This window comes from Onychostoma macrolepis, chromosome 05 (assembly GCF_012432095.1).
Source record: "Onychostoma macrolepis isolate SWU-2019 chromosome 05, ASM1243209v1, whole genome shotgun sequence".
Lineage (NCBI taxonomy): Eukaryota > Metazoa > Chordata > Actinopteri > Cypriniformes > Cyprinidae > Onychostoma > Onychostoma macrolepis.
Window position 1 is genome coordinate 18,682,495 of NC_081159.1, and position 24,223 is coordinate 18,706,717.

At 37.3% G+C, this 24,223-nt stretch overlaps 3 protein-coding genes across 4 annotated transcripts; 1 reads left to right on the forward strand and 2 right to left on the reverse strand.

Annotated features, from left to right (window-relative positions):
• Positions 1-277: 277 nt before the first annotated feature.
• Positions 278-7,551, reverse strand: crata (carnitine O-acetyltransferase a). The gene is made up of 14 exons (XM_058776580.1): positions 7,380-7,551; positions 6,520-6,798; positions 6,317-6,435; positions 5,061-5,114; positions 4,746-4,911; positions 4,316-4,490; positions 3,233-3,411; positions 3,009-3,109; positions 2,800-2,919; positions 2,548-2,670; positions 2,280-2,415; positions 1,512-1,574; positions 1,273-1,410; positions 278-1,007 (listed from the first exon to the last, which is right to left on the reverse strand). The coding sequence occupies exons 1-14, from the start codon at positions 7,404-7,406 to the stop codon at positions 792-794; spliced, it is 1,896 nt and encodes a 631-aa protein (XP_058632563.1). The 5' UTR covers positions 7,407-7,551; the 3' UTR covers positions 278-791.
• A 770-nt stretch (positions 7,552-8,321) lies between these two features.
• ptpa (protein phosphatase 2 phosphatase activator) lies at positions 8,322-18,302 on the forward strand. Of its 2 annotated transcripts, none has more exons than XM_058776581.1 (10): positions 8,322-8,455; positions 10,131-10,240; positions 10,806-10,892; positions 11,042-11,167; positions 11,466-11,583; positions 12,528-12,627; positions 12,784-12,908; positions 13,354-13,454; positions 14,825-14,932; positions 17,475-18,302. In XM_058776581.1, the coding sequence occupies exons 1-10, from the start codon at positions 8,431-8,433 to the stop codon at positions 17,547-17,549; spliced, it is 975 nt and encodes a 324-aa protein (XP_058632564.1). In that variant the 5' UTR covers positions 8,322-8,430; the 3' UTR covers positions 17,550-18,302. The 2 variants fall into 2 exon arrangements, with proteins under 2 accessions (XP_058632564.1, XP_058632565.1); XM_058776582.1 differs by having other exon boundaries at positions 8,438-8,455; positions 10,803-10,892.
• A 3,141-nt stretch (positions 18,303-21,443) lies between these two features.
• Positions 21,444-23,688, reverse strand: ier5l (immediate early response 5-like). The gene has a single exon (XM_058776467.1). The coding sequence runs from the start codon at positions 23,540-23,542 to the stop codon at positions 22,634-22,636; it is 909 nt and encodes a 302-aa protein (XP_058632450.1). The 5' UTR covers positions 23,543-23,688; the 3' UTR covers positions 21,444-22,633.
• Positions 23,689-24,223: the final 535 nt, after the last annotated feature.

Sequence of the window (24,223 nt, forward strand, 5' to 3'; positions counted from 1 at the left end):
ACTCATGTTTAACGAAAAGTAAACCAGAACATAAATAATAGTTACTCATTTCTTATGTGTATTACAAGGCACAGAGTCCATAGTTGAGTAGGTCTATTTCTTACCAATAAATGTTTATCTTGTGTGTGTCCATATGTAAAAACCATTGCAGTGATATTTTATATATGTATATATGCAAAATTACATAGACATATAGAAGACATCAAGAAATGAAAAAAAAAAAAAACATTACGCACACGAACAAATTTTGATGAATAATCACCAAATCGAAACATAATTTAAAATGTTATTAAAGACTTGATATTTATTCAAATGTGTTAATGTGCAAATTTACAACACTGTACAAAGAGCTAAGAAACCAATGCTTTGCAAATGTCACTATTTACATTAAAAACATTTTTTCTGTATTTAATTACATTTAACATCTCATATACAATAAAGAATCACATGAGCTCTTTTTAACCACAGGTTCACCATAATTGGGTAAATTTTCTCAATGCAAACAAAAAGAAAAAACAAATCAGCAAAAATTGTTGACAAACCTAATTGATCTGTTTGTTTGAACAAACAAAAGCCAAAGCACATAAACATATACAAATTAAGGATTATTATTTAGTGTTAAGGCTTGTCAAAGACCGCAGTCCAGTGGAGTCCAGGCAACTCTGGTCTGGACTGGTCAAATTCTAAATAAAAATCTCTTAGTAATCTCTGCTGTCCTTTTGAATGCTCTTGTAAGATCAAATGTCTTGACTGAACTGGTCAAAGATCAAGTCTAATTGACATAATCATCTTTAAAGCTTGGCTTTGGGCGTCTGCTCCAGCAGGGTTTTCATGTCTGACAGCGCGTCCTCTAGTGCTTGGGCCAGACGTGCTGCGTTAGTGTCCTGGCAGCTGTTGAAAGCAGAGACTGAAAAGTTGATGTGGGTATCCATGGGATTGTAGCACACACCATAACCGTCTGGTACCACCGGGCCGAAGCACATCACACAGTCGGTTTTTGCTGGCACCTAGGAGAGCGGTAAAAAATGTAAAAGTAAAATTCAAACTTTTGTAAGATCACGAATTTTACATGATTTGATGATTTTAGGTTTACAGCAATATGATTTTAGCATATTTTAAGAGTCTTTGTTGTCAGTTGATCATCACCAAAAATGCGTAGAGTTAATGGCACACTACATGCATTACTCTGCATGTTAAACAGGGTTTGTTCTGGAAATAAGGGTTTATTAACATGCACCTAACCCTGGACCAGGGAGCTTTGTTTGACAGTACCTGGCTGGTGGAGAGGTTGAAGTGCAGTGCCACAGCATATGAGGTATCCATGAATATCTCTGGCAGGGCGGCCAGGTCCTCAATAGCCTGCAATTTCAGTCCGAGCAAATGTCTGTCGATGGCTTGACCTCGGATGGCCTGCACATCCACACACAGGATGGAGAATGAGGGATATATTTAGTGCAGACACACGTACTTTCTGTTGATCACCTGAACATCACCAGCATGCATTTACTCACCATGTCTGTGTAAGCTCTGTGCGCTTTAACTGCTTTGTCTAGCAGAGCCACTTTCTCTGTGTTCTGTCAATCAAAATGGGATTGTTACATTTTCTTTCATGCGGGATCAAATGCAATTGGAAAATAATAAGATGGTTTTGATATTGATAATCAAAAAGACAAGCTCCATAGCAAATATTTATGAAGCAGCCTATTTACAGTCATGATGTAAACTACTGTTCAAAAGTTTGGAGTTGGTAAGATTTGTAATGTTTTTGAAAGAAGTATCTTATGCTCACCAAGACTGCATTTATTTAATAAAAAAGTAAAAAGTACTTTTGTAAAATAGCTATTTTTATTCAAATATATATTTAAATTTTTTTATTTATTCCTGTAATGACAAACCTGAATTGTCAGCAACCATTACTCCAGTCTTTAGTGTCACATGATCCTTCAGAAATCGTTCTAATACGCTGATTTGGTGCACAAGATACAATTCTTATTACTATCAATGTTGAAATGTTTTGCTGCTTAATATTTTTGTGGAAACACTAACATTGTTTCTCAGTATGCTTTGATGAATAGAAAGTTCAAAAGAAAAGCAATTATTTGAAAAATTATTTTTATAACAATGTATGCATCTTTACCGTCACTTTTAATCAATTTAATGCATCCATGCTCAATACAAATATTAATTTCCAATCAATATCATACTGACCCACAAACTTTGGAACTGTAGTATAATGTGAATGTGGATTCAACCAAAATGTCTACTAGAGGTGACCATACATGTTTGGCTGGGTCATCCATGGTCTTGACAAATTTAGCAGAGTCAATGGACGTTGAGCGTATAGTGTCAGTTCGGCCCAGTCTGAACATGCGGAGGGAAGCGCTCTCATAGGTAGGACAACAGCACTTGTAAATCCTGAAACAGTGAGTATGTGAATCACCTGAACAAGCTAAACTAATCATTAACTTCCTAATAATAACAGAACGATGTTACAGTTAAGAAATAAATACAGCAAACACCATTAATAGCAGTGCTGGTGACGTTTACCTGTAGTACGCCAGCTGGAGAGCAACCTGAATAAAGGCATCAGGGCTCATCTTCTGCGACTTTGGGAAATCTTTGCCAAAATGGGAAAACACATTGACTTTCATGTCCAAGTCATGTACCATTCTGCAGAAAAGGAGAAGAGAAACCTTCAAACTTTCAACATTTAACATACTGCAATGTTGTTTGTCCAATAAAACAATCAATCAAAATGTTGGTAATGCAAAGACTGAGTGGAATATCTTGATTTCTTACATGTTCATGTTTTGTTTGGCCTCCTCTATGTCCTTTTTGATCTCTGGCGTAATGTTGAAACGAAGCTTCTGTGGCATACGCAGCGGCACCATTGGGGTACGGACCATCTCTGACGACTTCCTGTACAAATATGTGGTAAATCTTATCTGCGTTAGCCATACTTACAATCTAGCCATGGGAAAACAGCTTTTAATCACTGTTAATCTTACATGTATTCCACCACATGGTCGATCAGTGACACGATGGGGGGGCCCTCAGCGGGGGCGTGTTCATAGATCACCCCACATGTCCCGTCCTCTCCAATAATAAACTAGAAACCATATTAATCATCATGACTGTATTAGGATCTTGATACATTTTGTGTGTCAACACCAGTGATTTGGGCTTAATTTCACAGTGAGAGTTCACACACATCAACTCGTGGGTCTCTAACCTGCAATGTTTTGTCAAACCAGCGATTTCCGCTGTTCCACCTGCTTCCCCCTCCGTGCAGCATCTGAACTCCAGCACGGGTGCGATACATGTCATCAGACGCACGCGGCATGGGAGCATCCAGACAGACTGTAAAGATACTCTTCTGAATGGCTCTCACAGACTCCTTGTTTGTTTTATCTGAAAGTGACACAAAATAATTTAAGAATCACCCTAAATTTAACAATAACCCTCCATTTATTTTCTTTTAATGAACTGAAAGCCTGTGGAGCAGCATTTATTTAAAATACAAATCTTTAAAGGGTTCATGAACTGCCTTTTTATTATTTTGTACTGTTCTCTTAAGGTTCTGAGGATTGGCTAATAGCTGTGTACGTTTGACAGCCTACATCCTTCACAGATGGACGCTGCTGTGATTTAGGTTAAAAACATAAATACTCAAAGTTCATCCACTCTTTCCTACTGCTGGGATCAGAAGAAAGGCAATGCAAAGACTGTGTTTTTCCACAACTTGGCACTGCACAGCATCTTGTTGTCTTCAGATCATCTTTATAGATCAACTGCACAGACCTGCGCATTCGACTCTCTCGTAAACACTATGCATGAATCAGTGGGCAGGGCTAAACAGGAAGCGATGTAGAAGCAGGCGTTGATCTTCTTCAGCGGAGATGGTGTTTAGCCACATTATGTCATAAAGTAGCACATTCCACAATCTGTCGTTTTGGCAGATTGGCTTCAATATAAGCTGTTTTCAGACTAAAGAGAAAGTTGTGAGTTCTGAAACTTACAGGATGTTTTTATAGTACAATGACCTCTTTCTTATATGTCAAAAGATCAAGGGAATTTTGATTTCTCAGTTCATGACCCCTTTAATGTTATATCTGTAAAATTATATATGCTGGATCATTTTAATGTGTACATTTGTAACAATTTCTTTCAAAAAATAAAAATTATAGTGATCCCAAACTTTTGAACTGTAGTATACATTATATTACATATTATATTATACATTTTCAAAGGTTTAGTTCCTAGCATTGAAAATACTAATATGTCTGGCAAAAAATAAAGTGTTGGCAGTGCCCACCCTTAATGAGGTTGTTGTAAGCTTTGCCCCAGCTGTTGCGGTGGTTGGAGGTGAGGATGCCAATAGGCTCTTTATTGGTCTGTAAAGAGGAGTTCCAGATCTTCTCCAGCTGTATGTAGATCTGGTCTACAGTCAGTGGCGTGCCATCACTGTTATATACATCCAGCACAAAGAACTGCATAATGAGAAAAAAAACAAACAAACAATAAAACAGTAAGTTGTATGGTACTAACATGGCATTAACAGATCACAGTCCTGGATGCAAGAAAATGTATTTAATGCATTAAATGTTGTTTTTTTAATCAAAGAAATGCAAAACTTTTTTTTTTTAAATATTTCTTAAATTATTTTGTACATTTTTCCCCAATTTACCTACCATTGGAAGTTACATTTGGAACTGGGACTGTTATATTTTGTAACACGGACTGACCTGAAAGTTGTGAACTACAGTGATATGTGTGGGGGGTCTCTTGTCCAAGGTGTAGTTGACCACATTGTCCCTCTTTGTTCCAGGGATCCGGCAGGACGAGAGCACTTGATAGTACTGGTTCATACAGAGTGGCTTTCCACCCAGATACTCCACTGGCAATGTTTCACTAATCAAAAAGGAAAGACATTACATCTGACTGGACCATCTGAACTTTATACACTCATGAATTTAACCAATATTAATAGTCATGATTTTCTAAACAGAGGACTGAATGACTTATGACTGCACAGGAAAAGTAAGAAATGTGTCACTCACCTGTCAATCATGCTCTTGAAATCTAAAACTCCAGCGATTAATTTTGCTGCATATCTGTGAGGAACAAATACTTTTACTTTCTTACAGTCATTTTAAATACGTTTAACATCAACATACTGCAAATGAATAATTCTACTGTAAATACAGGGAGCCTGCTGTGACTTGTATGACTCATGATATTGACAGAACACATCTTACTGCTGATCTGTGACCAGTTTTAGCAGTCATATGTGAAAGCTGTCGTTATAGTTAATGTGGGGAGACTGGCATTAGGCCAGCACTTTTTTGAGAGCAACAGTTTGTACTCTCTGAATTGCAAAGCTCAACTTTGCAAGACAGGGTTAGTCTGTATAAAGGTCACCATAGTGGTAGCTGAAAATAACTGCCTCACCCTGCAGTAATGCCACTCTGGGTCACTGCGTGTGGATTTAATTCATGTGAATGACCGCTGAGTAATATTTACAATGTGTTAAAGTTCCTGTAACTGGCAGTAGCAAACACCAAGGTCATGCTTTTGATTCCCAGAGAGCACAAATACTAAATATGAAATGAACATGCAAAAAATAATCAGTATTTTTAACCCCACTGGTAAACTTTTTTTTTTTTTTACCTTTTTTTAAGCATACATTTAACACATTTTTAAGGTTTATACTTTAAACAATAACAACAACAAAACTATTTGCCCACATGTTAAGAAAAATAAACTAAATTCATAATGTGTGAAACATATTTTACTATATTTATTAACGCAAGTTTGCTTGTCGATTTTTAGACAATTCACTGGATAATATGCATATAAAATATATTTATATGTTAAAATATAAACATTTTATATTTTTAAGTAATATATATTAATAAATGAAACACAAAATACAAAAATAACATGTATGACTTCAGGGTCATGAATATCTATAAATATTAGATGTTAAAATACAAATACATTTCACATTTTAAAGTAAAATATATCAATAAATACATAACATACAAAAAGTGCATGCCTTTAATCAATTTCAGAATTATTTATGCATATACATATATTTATATGTTAAAATATAAATATGCTAGATTTTAAGTAAAATATATTTACACATAAATAAATATATAAATAAAATTTTATGGTTTTAATCAGTTTCTATTAAAAACTTTGTACGCACATAACAACACACTTTTAGTTCTAAAAAAAAGATTATAGACCAACTAAATGACCTGTGTTAAAATTCATTGACTATTCCTATATGAATCCACACTGGTCTGACCTCATTTGGCCTTGACGGTCACTGAACTCCGTTCGGGGAAGGACGACCCCAGGACTTGAATGGATGACAACAGGCATCCGGTAGTCTAGGTAGGCTGTTTGTAACCACCAATCAGAGAGCTAGCAGTGGAAATGACAGAGACAATGAGACATAAGAAGAAGCCCTTTAAAAGGGACACTAAGAGTCACCGAACAAGTTTTTACCCAGTTCTCCATCTTCTTGGCTCGTTGTTCCAGGCCCTTCTGTAGTCTCTCTCCTACGCCGCCCGGCTTCTGAAACTCCTCCAGCAGTTGCCGGGTGTGATCCAGCTCCTCCGGGTCCACGATGGGCGTCAGGGCAGCCAGATAGCGTTCGCATGTTTGTTGCAGTGGTGGTACTGGAAGCTTAGGCAGACCCTCCTGGTGGGCAAAGTAGCGACCGGCGAGCCGTGTCACTGACACTGGCTTTACCAGGCCGGAGGGTTTCATCATGCCAGCCTTGACCTAAAAATATCCCACAAGATATAAAACCAGCTGTATTATATCATAGGTCATAAAGACACATAGATAATATAGAACTTTTTAGTTCGCAATGACTGACATGTTAATAGTTGAATCACTTTTTTTTTGGCATTGGTCTAAGATATTATTATTTTACTATCCAGTAGTGCAATTATTAGTCCTAATAATTCACACAAGTGCACATTAACAAGCTAATACGGTCTAATATTTATAAATAACTAGAAATGTTATCTGTAATACATGTAAAACACTTGAGTCAGCACATGACTGGCAGTAATGCAACATGTAATACGATTCTTGCGCTGTCATTAAAAACTAAAAGCGCTATTAGAGACCATTTACACATTGACACGATGTATTTAGGTACCTCCTTTAAGTATTTAAGCAACTGTCAGTGAACATTGTTTCTATGATTGCCATGAACTGTATTGGCACTTCCTACTGTCCTTAGCACTACCGCTATCTAAATCATAAACAACATGAATGTCAGACAGCTACTTGTTTACGTCAAATAAAAATTTCGACCACGTTTAAAAACTCGGCCATATGTATTGGTTACTCACCATCGTCCTGGCAAGAATGCCCAACATAACTGAAGTTCACTAAAACGCCCCCAAATCAAGGCCTGAGAGGTGGGACAGAAACGATCAGCGCGTTCAGAGTCCACTGAGAGAGAGCTGCAGAGACACCACGAGCGCCATCGCTGCTGCTGCGCTGCTCCGCTTCACCGCTAGACGGCGCTCGAGTCACACAAACACGCCAAGCCCAGCCCCTTTTGCGACATCATTCTGCTTCTCAAAGTGATAATCTGAAAGTCATTTTAATGATGAAAAATAAAGAAGATAAAGTCTTCAGTCTATTTATTAACTAAATTCCACATTTATAAACCAAATTGCACTCCAAGGTCCAATATTTAATATCCCAATACCTTTTCTCCCAATTGAACATTGTACTAATCATTAACTCTGCTTTTACTTTTCTGTAAATGTATGCGAAATTGTACGCATAACGTATGTGCTTATTAAATAATAATGAGAATAACAAAATAATTTAATTTATAATTAAATAAAAATCACTGATAATAATTACGTAGTTAAAAATAGTCCTTTGATTCCTAAAATTGAAACTGTGAAATAAAAGACTACATTTACATATTACGCATGTTACAAATCATACAATAGATGCAGTAACATTTTCTCACATTCACAAATGTAAGCCCTCCTGCAAAAAAAAAAAAAACATCCTTTTAAAAAAAACAAAAAAAAATTTTTTCTTTTAGAAAGTAAATGGAGCATTATATTGATACTATACGATTTTCTATTAAAAAAAGCAATTAAAACGTTGAAAGTTTGTAAACGCTTTAATATTTTATATAAATTTGTATGCAGCCCCGCTAGTGTATAATTGTTTAGCCTATAGCATGTATAATGTTTATTGTTTATATCATATATAATGTTTGTAAAATACATGTAATTGTTCTTGTTAGTATATTTTAAAAAAAGTAGCATTTTCTCACATCAAGTTACATTCGCTGATCAAGTTTTTTAAAATATATTTTACGCGAAACTGCGGGTGAGAGTTGAAGGGTCGTGTTTTCATGTTCACACAGTAAACATGGCGGAGACTGAGCAGCCGTCAGGTAACTTACATCAATCAAATCTTCATTTATACAAGGATAATTCAAAAGCAAAGATACCGGTGATATCTGCAGATTATATATGCTGTTGTTCAAAACCTGAAGGGGTGAAAGGGATGTGCATATTTGCAGGAACAACGCTTAATTGTGGGCTCACCGCGCCTCATGTAATGAATCGATGAGTCTCACAGCTCTGCGCCGTGGCGCATGTATAGTTTATAACGCCTTTTCTGCTAATAAAGGAACCAATTATTACTGATTTGCAATATTAATATACTTACAATGCTGTTAAAAATATATTTTAGTGAGAGTGGTGGATATAGCGGTTGAACACATTTAGTTTTAAACTTAGTTGGGTAACGTAAACCCACTCTTTAGCATATGAAGTTGTCAGTTCTAGTGTAGCATGTTGATATATTCTAGTGCTGTCAAACGATTAATTGCATCCAATAAAAGTTTTTGTTAGTGTACTGTGTATATTTATGTATATATAAATACATACACATGCATGTATATATTTAAGAAAAATATGTTACGTTTATATATTAAATATATTTATATATAATATAACTCATATGAATATAAATATATACATGTAAATATTTTCAAAACATTTTCTGTGTGTGTCTTTATATATACATAATAAATATACACAGGACACATATATTATGTAAACAGCTTTTATTTTGGATGCGATTAATTGTTTGACAGCACTGATTATAATCTGATATGTTTATGTATAATGCGATGTTGGAAAGTTTTTGTTAAAAAAAAAAGAAAGAAAGAAAAGAACAGTATTCAGATAATTTACCATTGACAGTATATTCTGGAAACTAACTTTACATATAAATGGGATATGTTATTTTTGTTAAGAGAAGTAGGAAAATTTTCCCTTTAGGACGGTGTTATAGGTTCATATTTCCTGATAATAACCAACTGAAGTCTTTCAGGTTTGGGTACACCCTCAGACTACCTTTTATATTATCATTGGCCTTTGTGTAAGGGAATTATTATAAAGGTGATTTGTTGGAACCGACCCCTTATTCTTCCCCCTATTCGTAGAAATATATGTATAAAAACAAATTAAAATTAAAGTTGGTTGGTATGCCAAAAAAAAAGTCAAACCACAGAATGTTGTGTTTAGCATTTTTATTTTGATATTTTTACTTTCTTTCATAACTTTTTAAACTTTATTTCTACCCCAGCTCTTAATAAACACACACTGAAGTGTTGTGTTCATTGCCACACAAAGTCATGAAGTGCACTTATCAACCCACAAGAAATACAAATTCTGCCGCTGTGTAATTAACATTTAATAGTTAATACGTTAGGGGAGATATGTGAGACTACTATTTCTTCTTCAGTCCTTTCTGTCAAATTACCATATAAATGCTTGGAATTATAACCTTATGTTTTGATGATAATAGGTATTGGTATTTTTGGGGTCTGGATAAATGATTATTTTTGGACCAGACATGTCCTTCGAAAGTTTTTAAAAATAAATTATAACCAGTTTATTAAGTTGCTTGAAATAAAAATTTAAAAAAATTGGAATTACAGAAACCACTTTTAACAAGTTGCTATCAGTTCTTATTAGTTACATTATTAGTATATTAATATAATTTTAATTTGACACTAAATCTAGACACGTCCATCATATTTTTTGTCTTTTGCGTAGGCTCCTCCCATGAGGATGACAAGCCTCCCAGTCCTCTCAGTTTCGACTTCATGATACCAAAGAAGGAGATCAGCATGGTGCCTGATATGGGCAAATGGAAAAGATCACAGGTATGTTGTACAACCCACTTAAAAGCAGTTTATCTGCTACTTTGAGAGATGAAAAAACTAGCTCATTATCAGTCTCTTTTCTCAGTATCTCTGGAGTTTAAAGATAATAATAGGAATCTCTATTGTTTGACACACTTTTTGTTGTGTGGCTAGTTGCAGCAGCACCATTACATTTTAAAGAGACAGTCCTAAAAAATAAAAGTCATGAGAACCTCTGCATATATTACTCCTGTTAAAGGTACACTCAGCGTTTTTTCCTCATTAGAAATGTGTAAATACAGAAATGAACATTTTTGGCCTGTAAAAAGCTGTTTTGTTCTAGATTGAGGGCAGCCTTGTTGAAATCACACAACCAAATGACTTAAAATTTCACTAAAGCAAATTGCAAAGGCATAATAATAATAAATAATTAAATCAATAATAATTTTATTGGTCATTTAAAAAATAAATAAATATAAATATATATATATATATATATATATATATATATATATTACTTGCTAACATCTCCCTTAAAAGTCATTAAACCTTCTTTTGCTTACATGTTTCTGTTTTGTGTAAGTAGGCATATGCAGACTACATGGGATTCATTCTGACCCTGAATGAGGGTGTGAAGGGAAAGAAATTTACCTGTGAATACCAGGTGTCTGAGGTGGGTCACTGTCCTGCTTTTCTCTATACTGCTGTATGTTGGTCTGTATGTAACAGATGAAGTGATTGGTACATATATTTTGATCACAATAATGCATGTTCATGGATCAGCTCATAGAAATGTGCTTGCATGCTTTTCTTTGCTATTAGACAGTGGAGAAGTTGCTTGCTGTGTTGGCAACATTAGATCGCTGGATCGATGAGACGCCACCAGTCGACCAGCCTTCTCGCTTCGGCAATAAAGCTTACCGCACATGGTATGCTAAACTAGACCAGGTGAGTGCCCGTATATGTATATGACCATTGTTTACATCTTTACACTGTTTTAATTTGTTTAGGTATCAATTCTTGGTCAAGCATGGCTAGAAACTTTAAGCATACAGTGCCTTCAGAAAATATTCACCATCCATTTGATTATTTCTTCTTCTGTTGTGTTTCTTCAAAGTAAAACTTTGAAAGTTAATTTTTTGAATGAGAGAATTGGTTAAGGTGAATAATTTTTTTTGATAGCAATTTGTCATTTCTGTGCTGTTCGTATGAGGTGAAATGTTGTAACAGTGTTTTGTGTGTGCAGGAAGCAGAGGCTCTGATCACAGCCGTTCTGCCAGCAGAGCGTCATGATGCTGCTCCAGAGATTGCCGTCTACCTGAAAGAGGCTGTGGGCAACTCCACCAGGATTGACTATGGCACAGGTCTGTGTGGGGAAACACAAATATAAGTGTTCATTGTATTTCTTATATGTTTGTGTATGTGTGTTTTTCCATAGTTGGCTTTGAAGCGAAATGATAACTTTTCACACTTTTATCTATCACTCATTAATAAATGCAACTGTCACATCAGAGAGAATAATAAAGACCAAAACATGAACTAGTCTTTTAGATTTTTACGTTCAAAACATCAGCTATATGGACTCTTTTTACAGACTATGATGATGCATTTTCACAGTTAAGTGTTTTTGTATTGTGTATTTATAACACTATACTATTTAACACAGCTGCAAGAGTGTTTCTAATGACATCTTTCTCTCTTCTGACCAATGTAATCGATCTCGCAATATTTTTTCCTCTTTTGTAAAGTCATAGAGGCACTGTCATGGATTTTGTTCTTTTGCTATTGGAGAAAATGGGAAAAATTATATTAGCTGCAGTTTCTGTTTACCAAACTATGATAACTCCGGAAATGAGAAAAGGCTCCATGATATACAAATATCCAAGTGTAAATTTAACGTTGTTCTTCTGGATAATCACTAGAGGGTGCTGTTGAAACACAAAACATTTGGATGCTTTTGAGAGCTTAACACGATTCAGATACGGATTTTAAGGATTACAAACCTTAAGTACACTAAACAGTTCTTGTTTCATAGAAGTGTGCTTGATTCACACTGAAAGCGTTCATGAGAGTCATTTATTTGTTAATTAAATGACACCGCTCATGCTATATATTTGTTTTTGAGTGTAGCCAGCAATGAGGATGCAATTACTTTGTGGTGCAGTGCCATTTTATCTCATCACATCCAATTCAGACTATAAGCTAATCAATCAGGTAAAATGCTGTGGTGCTATAGAAGTGCTTCAGCTGTGTAGGGAACCGCTGGTTGCATTATTTAGCATAAGAAATAACATGTTTCTGTGTGCAGGTCATGAGGCAGCATTTGCTGCTTTCCTCTGCTGTCTTTGTAAGGTGGGAGCTCTGCGCATGGAGGACCAGCTGGCCATCATATTTAAAGTTTTTGACAAGTTAGTGCATCTTATCGCTTGACCTCTTATTTTGAATACTTTAAATCTGTAACTTCCAGCAAGTCTGCACTTTACTGCACACTAATGCGTGGTCTTTGATGGTCTAAAACTGTGAAGAACTCATTTGCATTAAGCATTATGATCTAATTGGCGTAGGTATCTGCAACTGATGCGCAAACTGCAGAAGACATATAGGATGGAGCCGGCAGGGAGTCAGGGTGTGTGGGGTCTTGACGACTTTCAGTTCCTTCCCTTCATATGGGGGAGCTCACAGCTTATAGGTAACGACTCCTCCTTTGTTGCCCATTGATAATGTGTCCTGGCCTGGAGATGCCTCCATTTTTAGTCTTTAACAACAGCAAGTTATAACTTTTTGGTAGATCTAGACAGACAATTATTTTGGTATTATTTATATGCCATTATCATATTTAGTCATTTATTTGCTTTTGTCATTTTTATGATTTTTGTTTGTATTTCTTTTTAGCTTTAATTTTTGTTTCAATTTTAGTAATTTTAATACTTTAAAATTTTCATTTTAAGTTTCTATCTAATATTTACATTTAATTTCAGTTTTTAATAGTTTTAGTATACATTAAAATGTAAAAACACTGTACCTAGAGCTGGCTAAATTCAGGTTCATTGTTGTTTGCAGTGACTAACATGGAGACACCTAGTGGTCACACTGTGTAACTGAAGTGTGTTTGTTCGTTCATGTGTTGTGTGTAGAACACCCAACCCTGGAGCCCAGACACTTTGTGGAGGAGAAGGTTGTAAACGAGTACCACCAAGACTACATGTTTCTGGAGTGCATTAAATTCATCAATGAGGTGCGTGTCATCTGGCGTCTGCTAGTGGAAAGACCATTTTTCCTTTCATTTTCATTTTTGTTGGGAAGATGAAATTTAGATCACACACTAACAAACACTCATAAGTTCCATTCATGTAAATACTTACAATATATAGTTTAAAACTCTCTCTCAGGGAGGTTGTGTTTGGACTCCACTCACATGAGTCATTTCCTTCCTTCCCTGCACGTTGTTGTGAATCACTCCTAAGGCCCCTAGGGCCCACCCCCTCCTTTCTCTTTCCTCTGTCTCTCTCTCTCTCCTCCCTTTCCTTCTCTCCATTCCTCCATTTGTGGGGCTAGTAGGTCTCTGGAAAGTCTGGTTTGACGAGAGCAGTGTGTGTGTGTGTGTGTGTGTGTGTGTGTGTGTGTGTGTGTATGGAGTAAAGCCACACAGCACTGCCATTCATAAAGTGCTCTTTCCCAAGGGCAGCCCACAAGCCCCTCTCTCTCATAAACTCTCATGAATAGACTTCATAGTACAGTGAATTGATGATGACTGTCAAATTACTAATACTACAGAAGAGTTAGTAATCTTTTGATAATATTCTTAGAATTGTATTATGTTTATTTACTTCACACGCATATACTACCAATCAAAAGTTTTTAAAAAGAGTGAATACCTTTATTCAGCAAGGATGCAATAGATGCAAATCTGTCAGTTAAGACATTTATAATGTTAATGTTATTTTAAATAAATTCTGTTCTTTTGAAATTACTATTCATCAAAGAATCTTGAAAAAAAACACGTATCACAGTTTCAGCATGCTAAAATGATTTCAGAAGGGTCATGTGACACTGAACACTGGAGTAATGAAAATGGACTACTGAAAACTCAACTTTGCAATCACAGGACTAAACTACATTTTAAAATGTAATAAAATGTTTATAATATTTAACTAAAAATACCATTTTACTGTATTTTCGATCAAATAAATGCAGCTTTGGTGAACATAAGAGATTTCATTCAAAAATATGAAAAAATCTTACCCACCACAAACTTTTGAAAAGCAGTGTATTTTGATTTCCTCCGCAATCAGAAACATTATTTATTGTATAAACTCTGAACTTTGATCTAACTTTGAGTAACCTTTGTTTCTACAACTAATTTGAAGAACCACTTTCATAACGATTGTTATATTGGTATTTGACAGATATGATTCGAGCATTCTCCAAATAAAATACATTTTTATCTTAGCAACTTTCCACCACAGTTAAAAGTGAAATATCTTATTCAAAGTAGAATTGTTAGGTTTCAAATTGCTCCATTAAATCCAGCTTTAATGCTGATTGCACTGTATATCTTAAGTTTACTATCATCTTCTTAATCATTACGTATTTTTCCTCTTTTAGATGAAAACAGGCCCTTTTGCCGAACACTCGAATCAGCTTTGGAACATCAGCGCTGTTCCTTCTTGGTCCAAAGTCAATCAAGGTCTCATACGAATGTATAAAGCGGAAGTAAGTATCATGGTATTGTAAACACTTTTAAATGTCAGGAGTAAACTTGGTGTGATAGGGACTCCTTATATAGAGTGTGTAAATGGTGCATTGGCAGTTAGTACACTAAACCCTGTTTTATCACAACTGAAAAGAAATATCAGAGTAAACATTCTATTCAGAAAGCAAAATTGCAGGCTACCCACTCACACAGTCTACATGCGTCATTACAAATGGCAAGCCGTAGATTCACAGTTTGTGAAGTTTTAAGACCAGAGCTGAAAGAGTTAATTGAGCAAGCATGTGTGTTCGAGGGGAAGAACCGAGTGCCCCACCCCCTCCTCCAAAGCCCACATCCTGTGTTGTTGAGAAGACGCTGTGCTCCCTCCCCCTTCTCTCCGCTCTGCACTGAGGGGCCAGTCTGTCTGCAAATTCCCCTCCTCCTTCCCTCTCTCTCTCTCACCCTGTCTGTCTTTCCCCACCCCCGTGTATATCACACTCTCGTTCTCTCTTTGACTCCGTCAGCCAGGGACTCATGACTGTTACTGATGTCTTTCAAGTTAAACACAAGTTAAAGAGATGTTGTTTTTTTTCTGAGTATGAAAGCTATTCATATGGATGTTTTATATATTTGAAAGGTTTTAATTCTGTATCTGAGTGACATTTCAATGTGATTTAGTCTCAATTTGACTTTTTTCTACATTGAAATAGGCAAGGCATACTGAAATATGTGTAGTTTGAGGATCCTATACACTTCAAGAGCTTTCCACAGACTGTTATTCAGCATGAATGCATTCAATTGATCAGAAGCGAGTTGAGACATTTAAAGCATTACAAAAGATTTCTATTTCAAATAAATGCTGTTCTTTTGAATGTTCTGTTTATCAAAAAATCCTGAAAAAAAGCTTTCCCTGAAAATATTAAGCAGCACAACTGTTTTCAACATTGATAATAATAAGAAATCTTTCTTAAACACACTGTGTCCTAACTACATGCGCCGCAATGCTGCGACACGCGATAAAAGGTATCTTTTCCAAGTTTTTGTCCTAATCAGCCACGATGGCGACACGCAAAATTTCTAGTTTAGAAACGGTTTCTATTTCTGCAACGTCGCGGCTGGAGCAACAACACACAAACTATGACATTGATAATCTCAGGTACGCATTATGTGCTTTATTCAGTGTTAATGTGAGTTTGAATGTCATTCTGCTTGACATTTATAGCCATACTGAAAGCAACAATAGTTCATTTATTTTCAAGATCTGAGGTAAACTAAAGCAAAGATGTAGGCTATGTTAAACTGTGAACTTAATGCGAACTAACAAGCATATTCCATTACAAAGATGGTATCAGTCACTCAGTATGTACTTTTAAAAATGTTAACAAGGTTTTATATTTATGAATTAGATTGTAAACTTATCCATTTCGTTGCGAGTGCAGTGCGCTTCCAGAGAAAGCCCACCCACACACGCTTTTGATTGGCTGTGACAAACACTCAAATTGTTTGTCGCTGGAATCTTGTCGCATCGAGTGTAGTTAGGACACAGTGTTAGAATAATTTCTGAAGGATCATGTGACACTGAAGACCGAAGTAATGGCTGCTAAAAAATTCAGCTCTGCCATCACAGGAATAAATTACATTTTATAGGCCTGGTTTCACAGACAGGGCTTAGACCGGATTAGGCCATAGTTCAATTAGGACATTTGTGACCCTGGACGACAAAACCAGTCTTAAGTGTCAAATTTTCAGAATTGAGAATTATACATCATCTGAAAGCTGAAGAAATAAGCTTTACATTGATGTATGGTTTGTTAGGATCGGACAATATTTGGCTGAGATACAACTATTTGAAAATCTGGAATCTGAGGGTGCAAAAAAAAAAAAAAAAAAAGAGGAAAAACGCCTTTAAAGTTGTCCAAATGAAGTTCTTAGCAATGCATATTACTAATCAAAAATGAAGTTTTGATACATTTACAGTAAGAAATTTACAAAATATCTTCATGGAACATGATCTTTTCTTGATATGCTAATGATTTTTGGCATAAAAGAAAAATCGATCATTTTGACCCATACAATGTATTTTTGGCTATTGCTACAAATATACCCCAGCGACTTGAGATTGGTTTTGTGGTCCAGGGTCATATTTAAGTAATTTTTATAAACTGTGCATCTTCAGAAAAAACAAAGGCACTGATATAATTTAATGTCAATCAGTGCCGGTTTCTTTTAGTTGAAACAGATCAGATTTACATTTTAGTCTGGGACTAGGCTAGGCTTAAGTCTTGTCTGTGAAACCGGGTGATGATAATTTAAAAAGGTGTTTAAATAATATTTCACAATAATGCTGTTTTAGATCAAATAATTGCAGCTTTGCTGAGTTTGAGACTTATTTCAAAAACATTAAAAATAGTCATTCTGACCCCAAACTTTTGAACAGTAGTATATGTGGATATATATCCTCTGTACATAGTCATATTCTATTTGGAGACCATAGCATTAGACATTTTCTTGCTGTAAAGTTGACTGATACTAACAAAGTCTTTCTCTGTCATTCTCTCACAGTGTCTAGAAAAATTCCCCGTCATCCAGCATTTCAAGTTTGGCAGCCTGCTCTCCATCCAGCCAGTCAAACCATGAGAGACAAGAAAAAGAATTTGCACCTCATCAGAGAGCACAACCAAACTTCAACTTTGGATGAAACCACTTCAATCCCAGTTAACAAACCTAAATATGCATTCTCATCACCAGAGATGCTTTCCTGGAGAGTTCAGTCCCAAACCTACTCTAATACGTTCAACCTTAAAAGATTTCAGTCAACCTGAAGAACTAGATTAGCAGGTTAAGGAGTATTTGAGTAGAGTTGAACTAAACTCTGCAGAACGGTAGATCTAAACAGCCCTGCTCTTCACAATCTACTAGTTCTGCATATGAAATCCCACCTCTGATATTCCTATTTAAGTGACGCAATTTGTCTGTCTGGTTTTATTTATCTTTTCCCTGCAAGCAGGAAGTTGAACTGCTATTTAGACACCTGCAGTGAGCTCTCTCAACGCAGTTATGCACATACATTTTCATCTGGATTGGCATTTATATTTATTTATGTGTATATAAAGAAAGAGCTTGTCACAATGAACGGTTGAAGGCTTGGTTTTGGTTTAATGGATTCTATTTCCGGTGTGCAAAGATCTGAAGCCAATGAACAATAATGTGTGTGTGTGTGTGTGGGTGTTTGTGAGTTCATGGAACATCAGTGCCTCAAAAGGCACTTGTAGTGAACTTCTTTCTGTTCATTTATCAAAGATTGCTGAGGCATGTGTGTTGTGAATGGTTTTGATAAGTGTCATTTTTACCTATGTAAGACATTAATAAGTTGTCACCACTTTAGTTTGACATTTTTGGCTGTGCTTGTTTCTTTCATATTAACTTAACTGAAAATGAGATGAGTAAAATGCCAAAAAGACCCTTTTAGTTTCTAAACGGCCACATGTAGGTAATACAATAGTCTTCCGTTTGTTAATTTAAAGCAATGAATTTGGATCCAGCGGTTTAGCATGACGCAACATTAGTAAAGTATATTTAATTTCTAAACTTCATTCTGTATAAATAAATGATTTCGGTTTGCTTCAGAATCAACACAGAGGGCACATCCTAAAGAACAGGGTACAGCCTGCATGTTAACATTACTGAAATATTGGTGAAAAGCTTTTGTTACTCTTTTTACCATTAGAACCGGGCAATACATCTGTGAACACTTTTACGTCAGCAGAAATATAAGTTTTCGTAGATCTGCACCGTGTTTTCAAGAATCCAAACCCTTTTTGTTTTACATGGGTTAATATGGAACTAACAGACCTTTCCTAAATGCTTTGTAGGCCTAAGTAGATTGTTGAAACCATTGGCACCAATGATCTACTTAGGATTACAATGCTTTTGGGAATCGCAGCCCTGGGTGTTAAATGTAACAAGATCATTCCTATAGCTGGATGCCAGCTGCAAACAATGCTTTAAATTAAGATATATAAGTTAAAATGACCTTATTGATTATGACTAAGGATTTGCTTAAACCATTTATTGCAATAGCTTCATATTTTTGTGTAGTCTCAGTTTCAAAAGAATAACCATCATCAAAATCATTAGTGTCTTACAATTGGCTTTTTGGGTTTCCAGTATTTAATAAAAATGATAATTGTTTGATTGAATGGAACTACTGAGTTAATAATGGGACATAACGCTTAATGTTTATCTGCTTTCCAACCAACACAACTAAGTTTCAAGTTAATTAATCACTAACACTGTGATCTTCTAATTGTACAGAGGCCTACCAGGGTTAACAATTCGTGGTTTCTTTTCCTCATCATCACCACAATATACAGTTCAAGTATTTAAGCAGTGTGCTTTTATTTGACATGCTGTAATTCATCTAAAGCTGTATATAATTCAAATAAAAGGTTTCATTACCTCACAAAGGAAAAGATATGAAGGCAAATGGCAAATATTTGTATTCTTTTTTTAAGTTTATGATTTCAGGTAAAATGGTCATTATATGTCTATATATGTACATTTAAGCTTAAAATCATGATGCTGAAAAAGCTTTCCATAAGGTGACTTTAGGTTTTTTATATATAAAGAAACGACATCCCTGACGCAAATTTGGTTCTATGTTTTTATTTGGTTTGTTTTGTCTTAAGGAAACCTACATGCAGGCCAGGCCAATTCACATTCTGTAGTTTCAGTCGAGTCATTTTCGGTGGTTGCCAAATTCAGCATCTGCCCAGTCACTGTAGTCCAGCCGCCCCGCTGTGAAACTCCTCACAGCTTGCTGAGTAATTGACATGAACGCATGTCGAATTTACCCCCAACACCCATCCGCCTCCCCCATTTCTATTCAGCTGTATTCAAACGCAGGCTCCACTGCTGAGTTCAACAGGCGCAGTTGAGATAAGATAAGATTAAAGTCGTGCCTTTTGTCTTCATTAACATTTGATGTTACCACTGACCCCGTTTCACAAGGCTGCTCATTTTGGAAGGTGTAAACAGAAGTGTATTTAGTACATATATCACGTCCACCGACTAATGAAACACGCGCTATCTATGTTGAATGTTCTGTGTGCGTGTGTATAATTGAAGGCACACGGATCCTTCCATCATGTAAAATGAGAACATCTGCATTCGCTCTCCGCTGTAGCGTTTCCCGCGTTGGCCACGCGGAGGAGCTCGCCATACACCACAGACCCGGTTGAGCATAGCCCTGTCAAAAATTAAACGAATATACAAACGGTCTTTTTATAAAATAGATTTGGTAGCACTAGCACAGACACCATTCCCCAAAACTCAGCCTATTCGGGAAAAAAAACGCACAAAAAGTTTCCAACATAACGTTTTACGCTCATTATATAGCCGACATTAATTTAACCTTGTTAGATCACTCAGTAATTTCAGACGTGTCGCCGCAATGCAAACCAAGCTCGATGCCACCGTACAACATATTTGCACGGTTTTAGACGCCTCGTCATTAACGCACTACACAACAAACCGCGCAACCGAGTTACCTGCGTTTTTAGCGAGATTTAAACGCGCGCGAAGCAGCTCGTCGAAAATAGCCATGACAACGACTTGATAACAGCCTATGCATGTTGGACGTTGATGTGTCGGGTGTACTGCAGTATCTCAGATTGAGAGGAGTCGAGAGGTTTCGGCTGGAGATGAGAGAGAGAGACCAGAGAGAGGACAGGGAAGGGAGGGGAGGGTGGAGGGGGTTGCAGGGAGCAGCGGATTCGAGGTCAGCCCGAGGTGCCGCTACATAGGCGCTCTAATACCTTCATTCATTGATTTTGAAGAACACCACCATGTGGCATACAGCAGAGATAACACAGTCTGCAAGTTTAGCGAGAGTTTCTGGATAAAAAAAACAAAACAAGTGAACACAGTGCCCGCCAATAGGACGTGACGCGTGTGTCAGGCAAAAGTTAGCTTTTAGGGGTATGGTCCTTACTTCAAAACCTTAGTTTTGAATGTAGGCTTTACTGAATGATAAACTCTGTTTTATTCTCTTTATGGTGTGTATACCTATACTTTCCATTTCATTAGATGTTCCATTCTTGGCCTGCAGGTGACAGTTTAATATCCCGCAGGTAATGGCATATATCTCAAATAAAATTTCAGGTGATCCAAAACAATACTGAGAATATTCATTTAGGATCTTAAAAGCACAGTATATGGGGAACCACTGAGTTCTAGAAACGTTTGCACTTTAGTTCTGTAGACTAATACTTGATCAGAAATCTAACTAACATTTTCTGTTACAGTGAAGTATGGAATATATGGCAAATATATAATGAATATGATGACATCAGTTGTTGTGGATGTGGAGATGAGACATGCTAAGGATGTTGGATTTTGCATGTAACCTTTCTGTTGTGTTGCTTAATGGAGTCAAGCTCAATATCATCAGGCCTAAATTTTAAGGCAGCTTGGTTTGGTAACACTCTTGGTTTATCAAAAAAGAGGCAATGCAAAGTAAGTTTCATTTTTTATTAAGGTTATAAATTTTAAACAAATACTTTCTAAAACAGTTTTACCCGGTGATATACAATTTAATATGCACAAAAATACAAGAATACCAACAAAATATGGAGAATACGTCTGAAACGTCTTTAATTCAGTACACATAGTGCTTATATAATGTGAGGACGTATGGCTAATTTATGAGATTGCCTTTTTAGAACAAAAGGTCTAAGTTTGTAGAAAATAAAATCAAACCCACAAAACCAAGCAAATGCTGGCATCATGAATTACTGTGAAGGCTTAAACACTTTCTGAGAGTAAGGGGGCGGGAAATGGTTAACGCTGGTCAACAAAAATACCTGGCAGATTAAATCACGGCGTGCATTATGGGAGTTGTAGTGTTAATTAATGGCCCCAACGTTCAGTGTTGATGAGGTGACTGGCATAGGCGAACTACAAACACACTCAGAGGAACTGGAGCTGTAGGTCAGTGCAGTCAACAAAACGCTCCAGTCCTCGCCACGTTCAACAGCACATTTCAGAATACAGAAAACAACAAACTGCGACAGGGAGGGGGTTCAAATATTGCACCTTCATTAGCCTACTTGATTGCCTTGTGTGATATTACAGAATGTAGTCTGTGTAAGCCAGTCCTCTTCCTGTAGCAGGAGCTCAGATAGTCTTGTTGCTGTAGCCTGTTCTACTGGTAAACTGGTAGTCGTTAAAACGTTAGAAAATGTGACACGGCTGCTTAAAGTGTTATGTAGCCTACTGTGTGAGAAATAAGCGTGCAGTGGGTATAGGCTTCTCCGTTTGCAGCCTGTTATTCCCAACATTACATGGGCTGTAATGTTATTTTACAATACATCTTTGTGGAAGTTCCTGGGAAGGGAGAGAAAACAGAAACAATCCACGAGCGAAACATTCAGAGACTTTCCATGTTTGTGGCCATAGCTAGCAGTCTGCGTTGGGTTTAAGGCAACGAAATTCAACTTGGTTTTAAAACGCTTGTTGTACTATCGACATTTGTTTTAAAGGATACATCATCACAAGTGGTAGGCTACAACCACTGTCCGCCTCCCCCACTGAAACGAAACTAAAAACAAACCCAAATAAAAAGGCTTAAATAACTTTGCTGCAAAAATAAAAGTCAATTTGTCTTAGACTTTGTACAATTTTTTTTTCATAAAGTATCTGTATTCGCATTAACCACAGAGTCAAAAGGCTACAATAGCTCTCGTCCAAGCCCCTAAACTCGCCAGGGCTTGTTTGCTACAGAACTGTCCGTTTAAGGCTTGCTCCAAGTCCGCCTGTCTGCTCACCAGTCCCGTAAACCCCGAGCCGAAGATCGAGATGAGGTTGGAAATGTTCGACGTGTCCAAGGGCTCCGTGCTCGCGTATGAAGAGTCCTCAAATTTCGCTCTTTTGCACGGCGTAAAATCCGGTACCTCCTCGATCTCGGACACGTAGTACCCAAAGTCAAGCTTGCGTTTCTTGGCCGGGCTCTGCGCGCCCTGGCAGCACTGTTGGAGCGAAGCGCAGCAGTCCTGATGCAAATACCCGTTCTCTACTGTGGTAACGACATGCGTGTCCAAATCGAGCACTGTAGTTTTGTTGCAGTGCATGCTGTTTACCGGCGAAAAGTCACAGTTGGACACGGGGTAGGCTTCCGCGCAGCAGCTGCGGTAGAACGAGGGGTCCGGCGCTTTGCAGACCTCCTCGCTTTGGAGAGCTAGGGGCACCGAGCAGGCGCTGCTGGGCTGGATGTGCTGCGCCGAAGGAGCCTGGTGACTGACGGGCAGGAGCGCACCGCAGAGGCTCGCCGACTCGGTCGCGCTGCCGCAGCAGTCCCCCGTCTGCTCCTCGCAGTCCTCCACCAGATCGAGAGGGTTCAGCTCCTGGATCTCGTTGCAGACGGTCATCACCTCCTCGTACTGCTGCATTCTGTAGATTTCGGCGTACTTCTCGTTCATGTAGACTTGCCTGGCGTTCCTCAGTACATAGGAGACCAGCAGGTTTTTGTGCAGCTTGATTCCTCCTCTCTGAGTACGGGAGTTGTGGATTTTCCGTAAAGATATCGAAATGAGACTTTGTGCATCCACTGCACACTCCATGGTGTTGATCATGGTCGGGGGTCGTGATGTTCTCCCACCGCTCCGACGAAGGAAACAAACTTTCTTTTAGTCAGAATCACGATATTTCGTGCGGGGACGAAGGCTTAAGTCAGCTCTGTGGAGAAACATTGAACGTGGTCGTTTCTGCCTCAGCGTGTGAGCGTAGGCAATCATTAGCCTGCGCTTGCTGCCATAGTATATATATGGCGAAGAACTTTCCGCCCACTTCGCCTGCGGCCAATCAGAAGCCGAGAATACCGTTGAGTGACAAGCAAATTCCACCCAGAGGTTTTGATCTCGTCCAATCACAAAGAGGCGGTTCTTCTGTGCTATTCAAATTCCAAACTGACTTTACCAAACTGGAATGTTCTCATGAGGCGCATTGTACATCGGAGTGCGTGCTCTTGTCATGTGTGTTGGAGAGACTGCTTGAAGGATCTGACACAAATGAACTCAAATCTTTTCTCTCACAAGTTAAAAAGTGCTAAGCGCTTGTAAGTTTAACACAACTGAAAAACACTCTATATGAGTTATTACAACCTCGCCGTTTAAAAGGTCATTAAAACTACATTTTCTCTGTTTTGGGTAATCGATATCTTACGCACAGTAAACTAATTTGCAACTTACTTACAAACCGTACCAGCATATGAAACGTTACACTATTGATGATAAATATGTAAAAACATCTATATA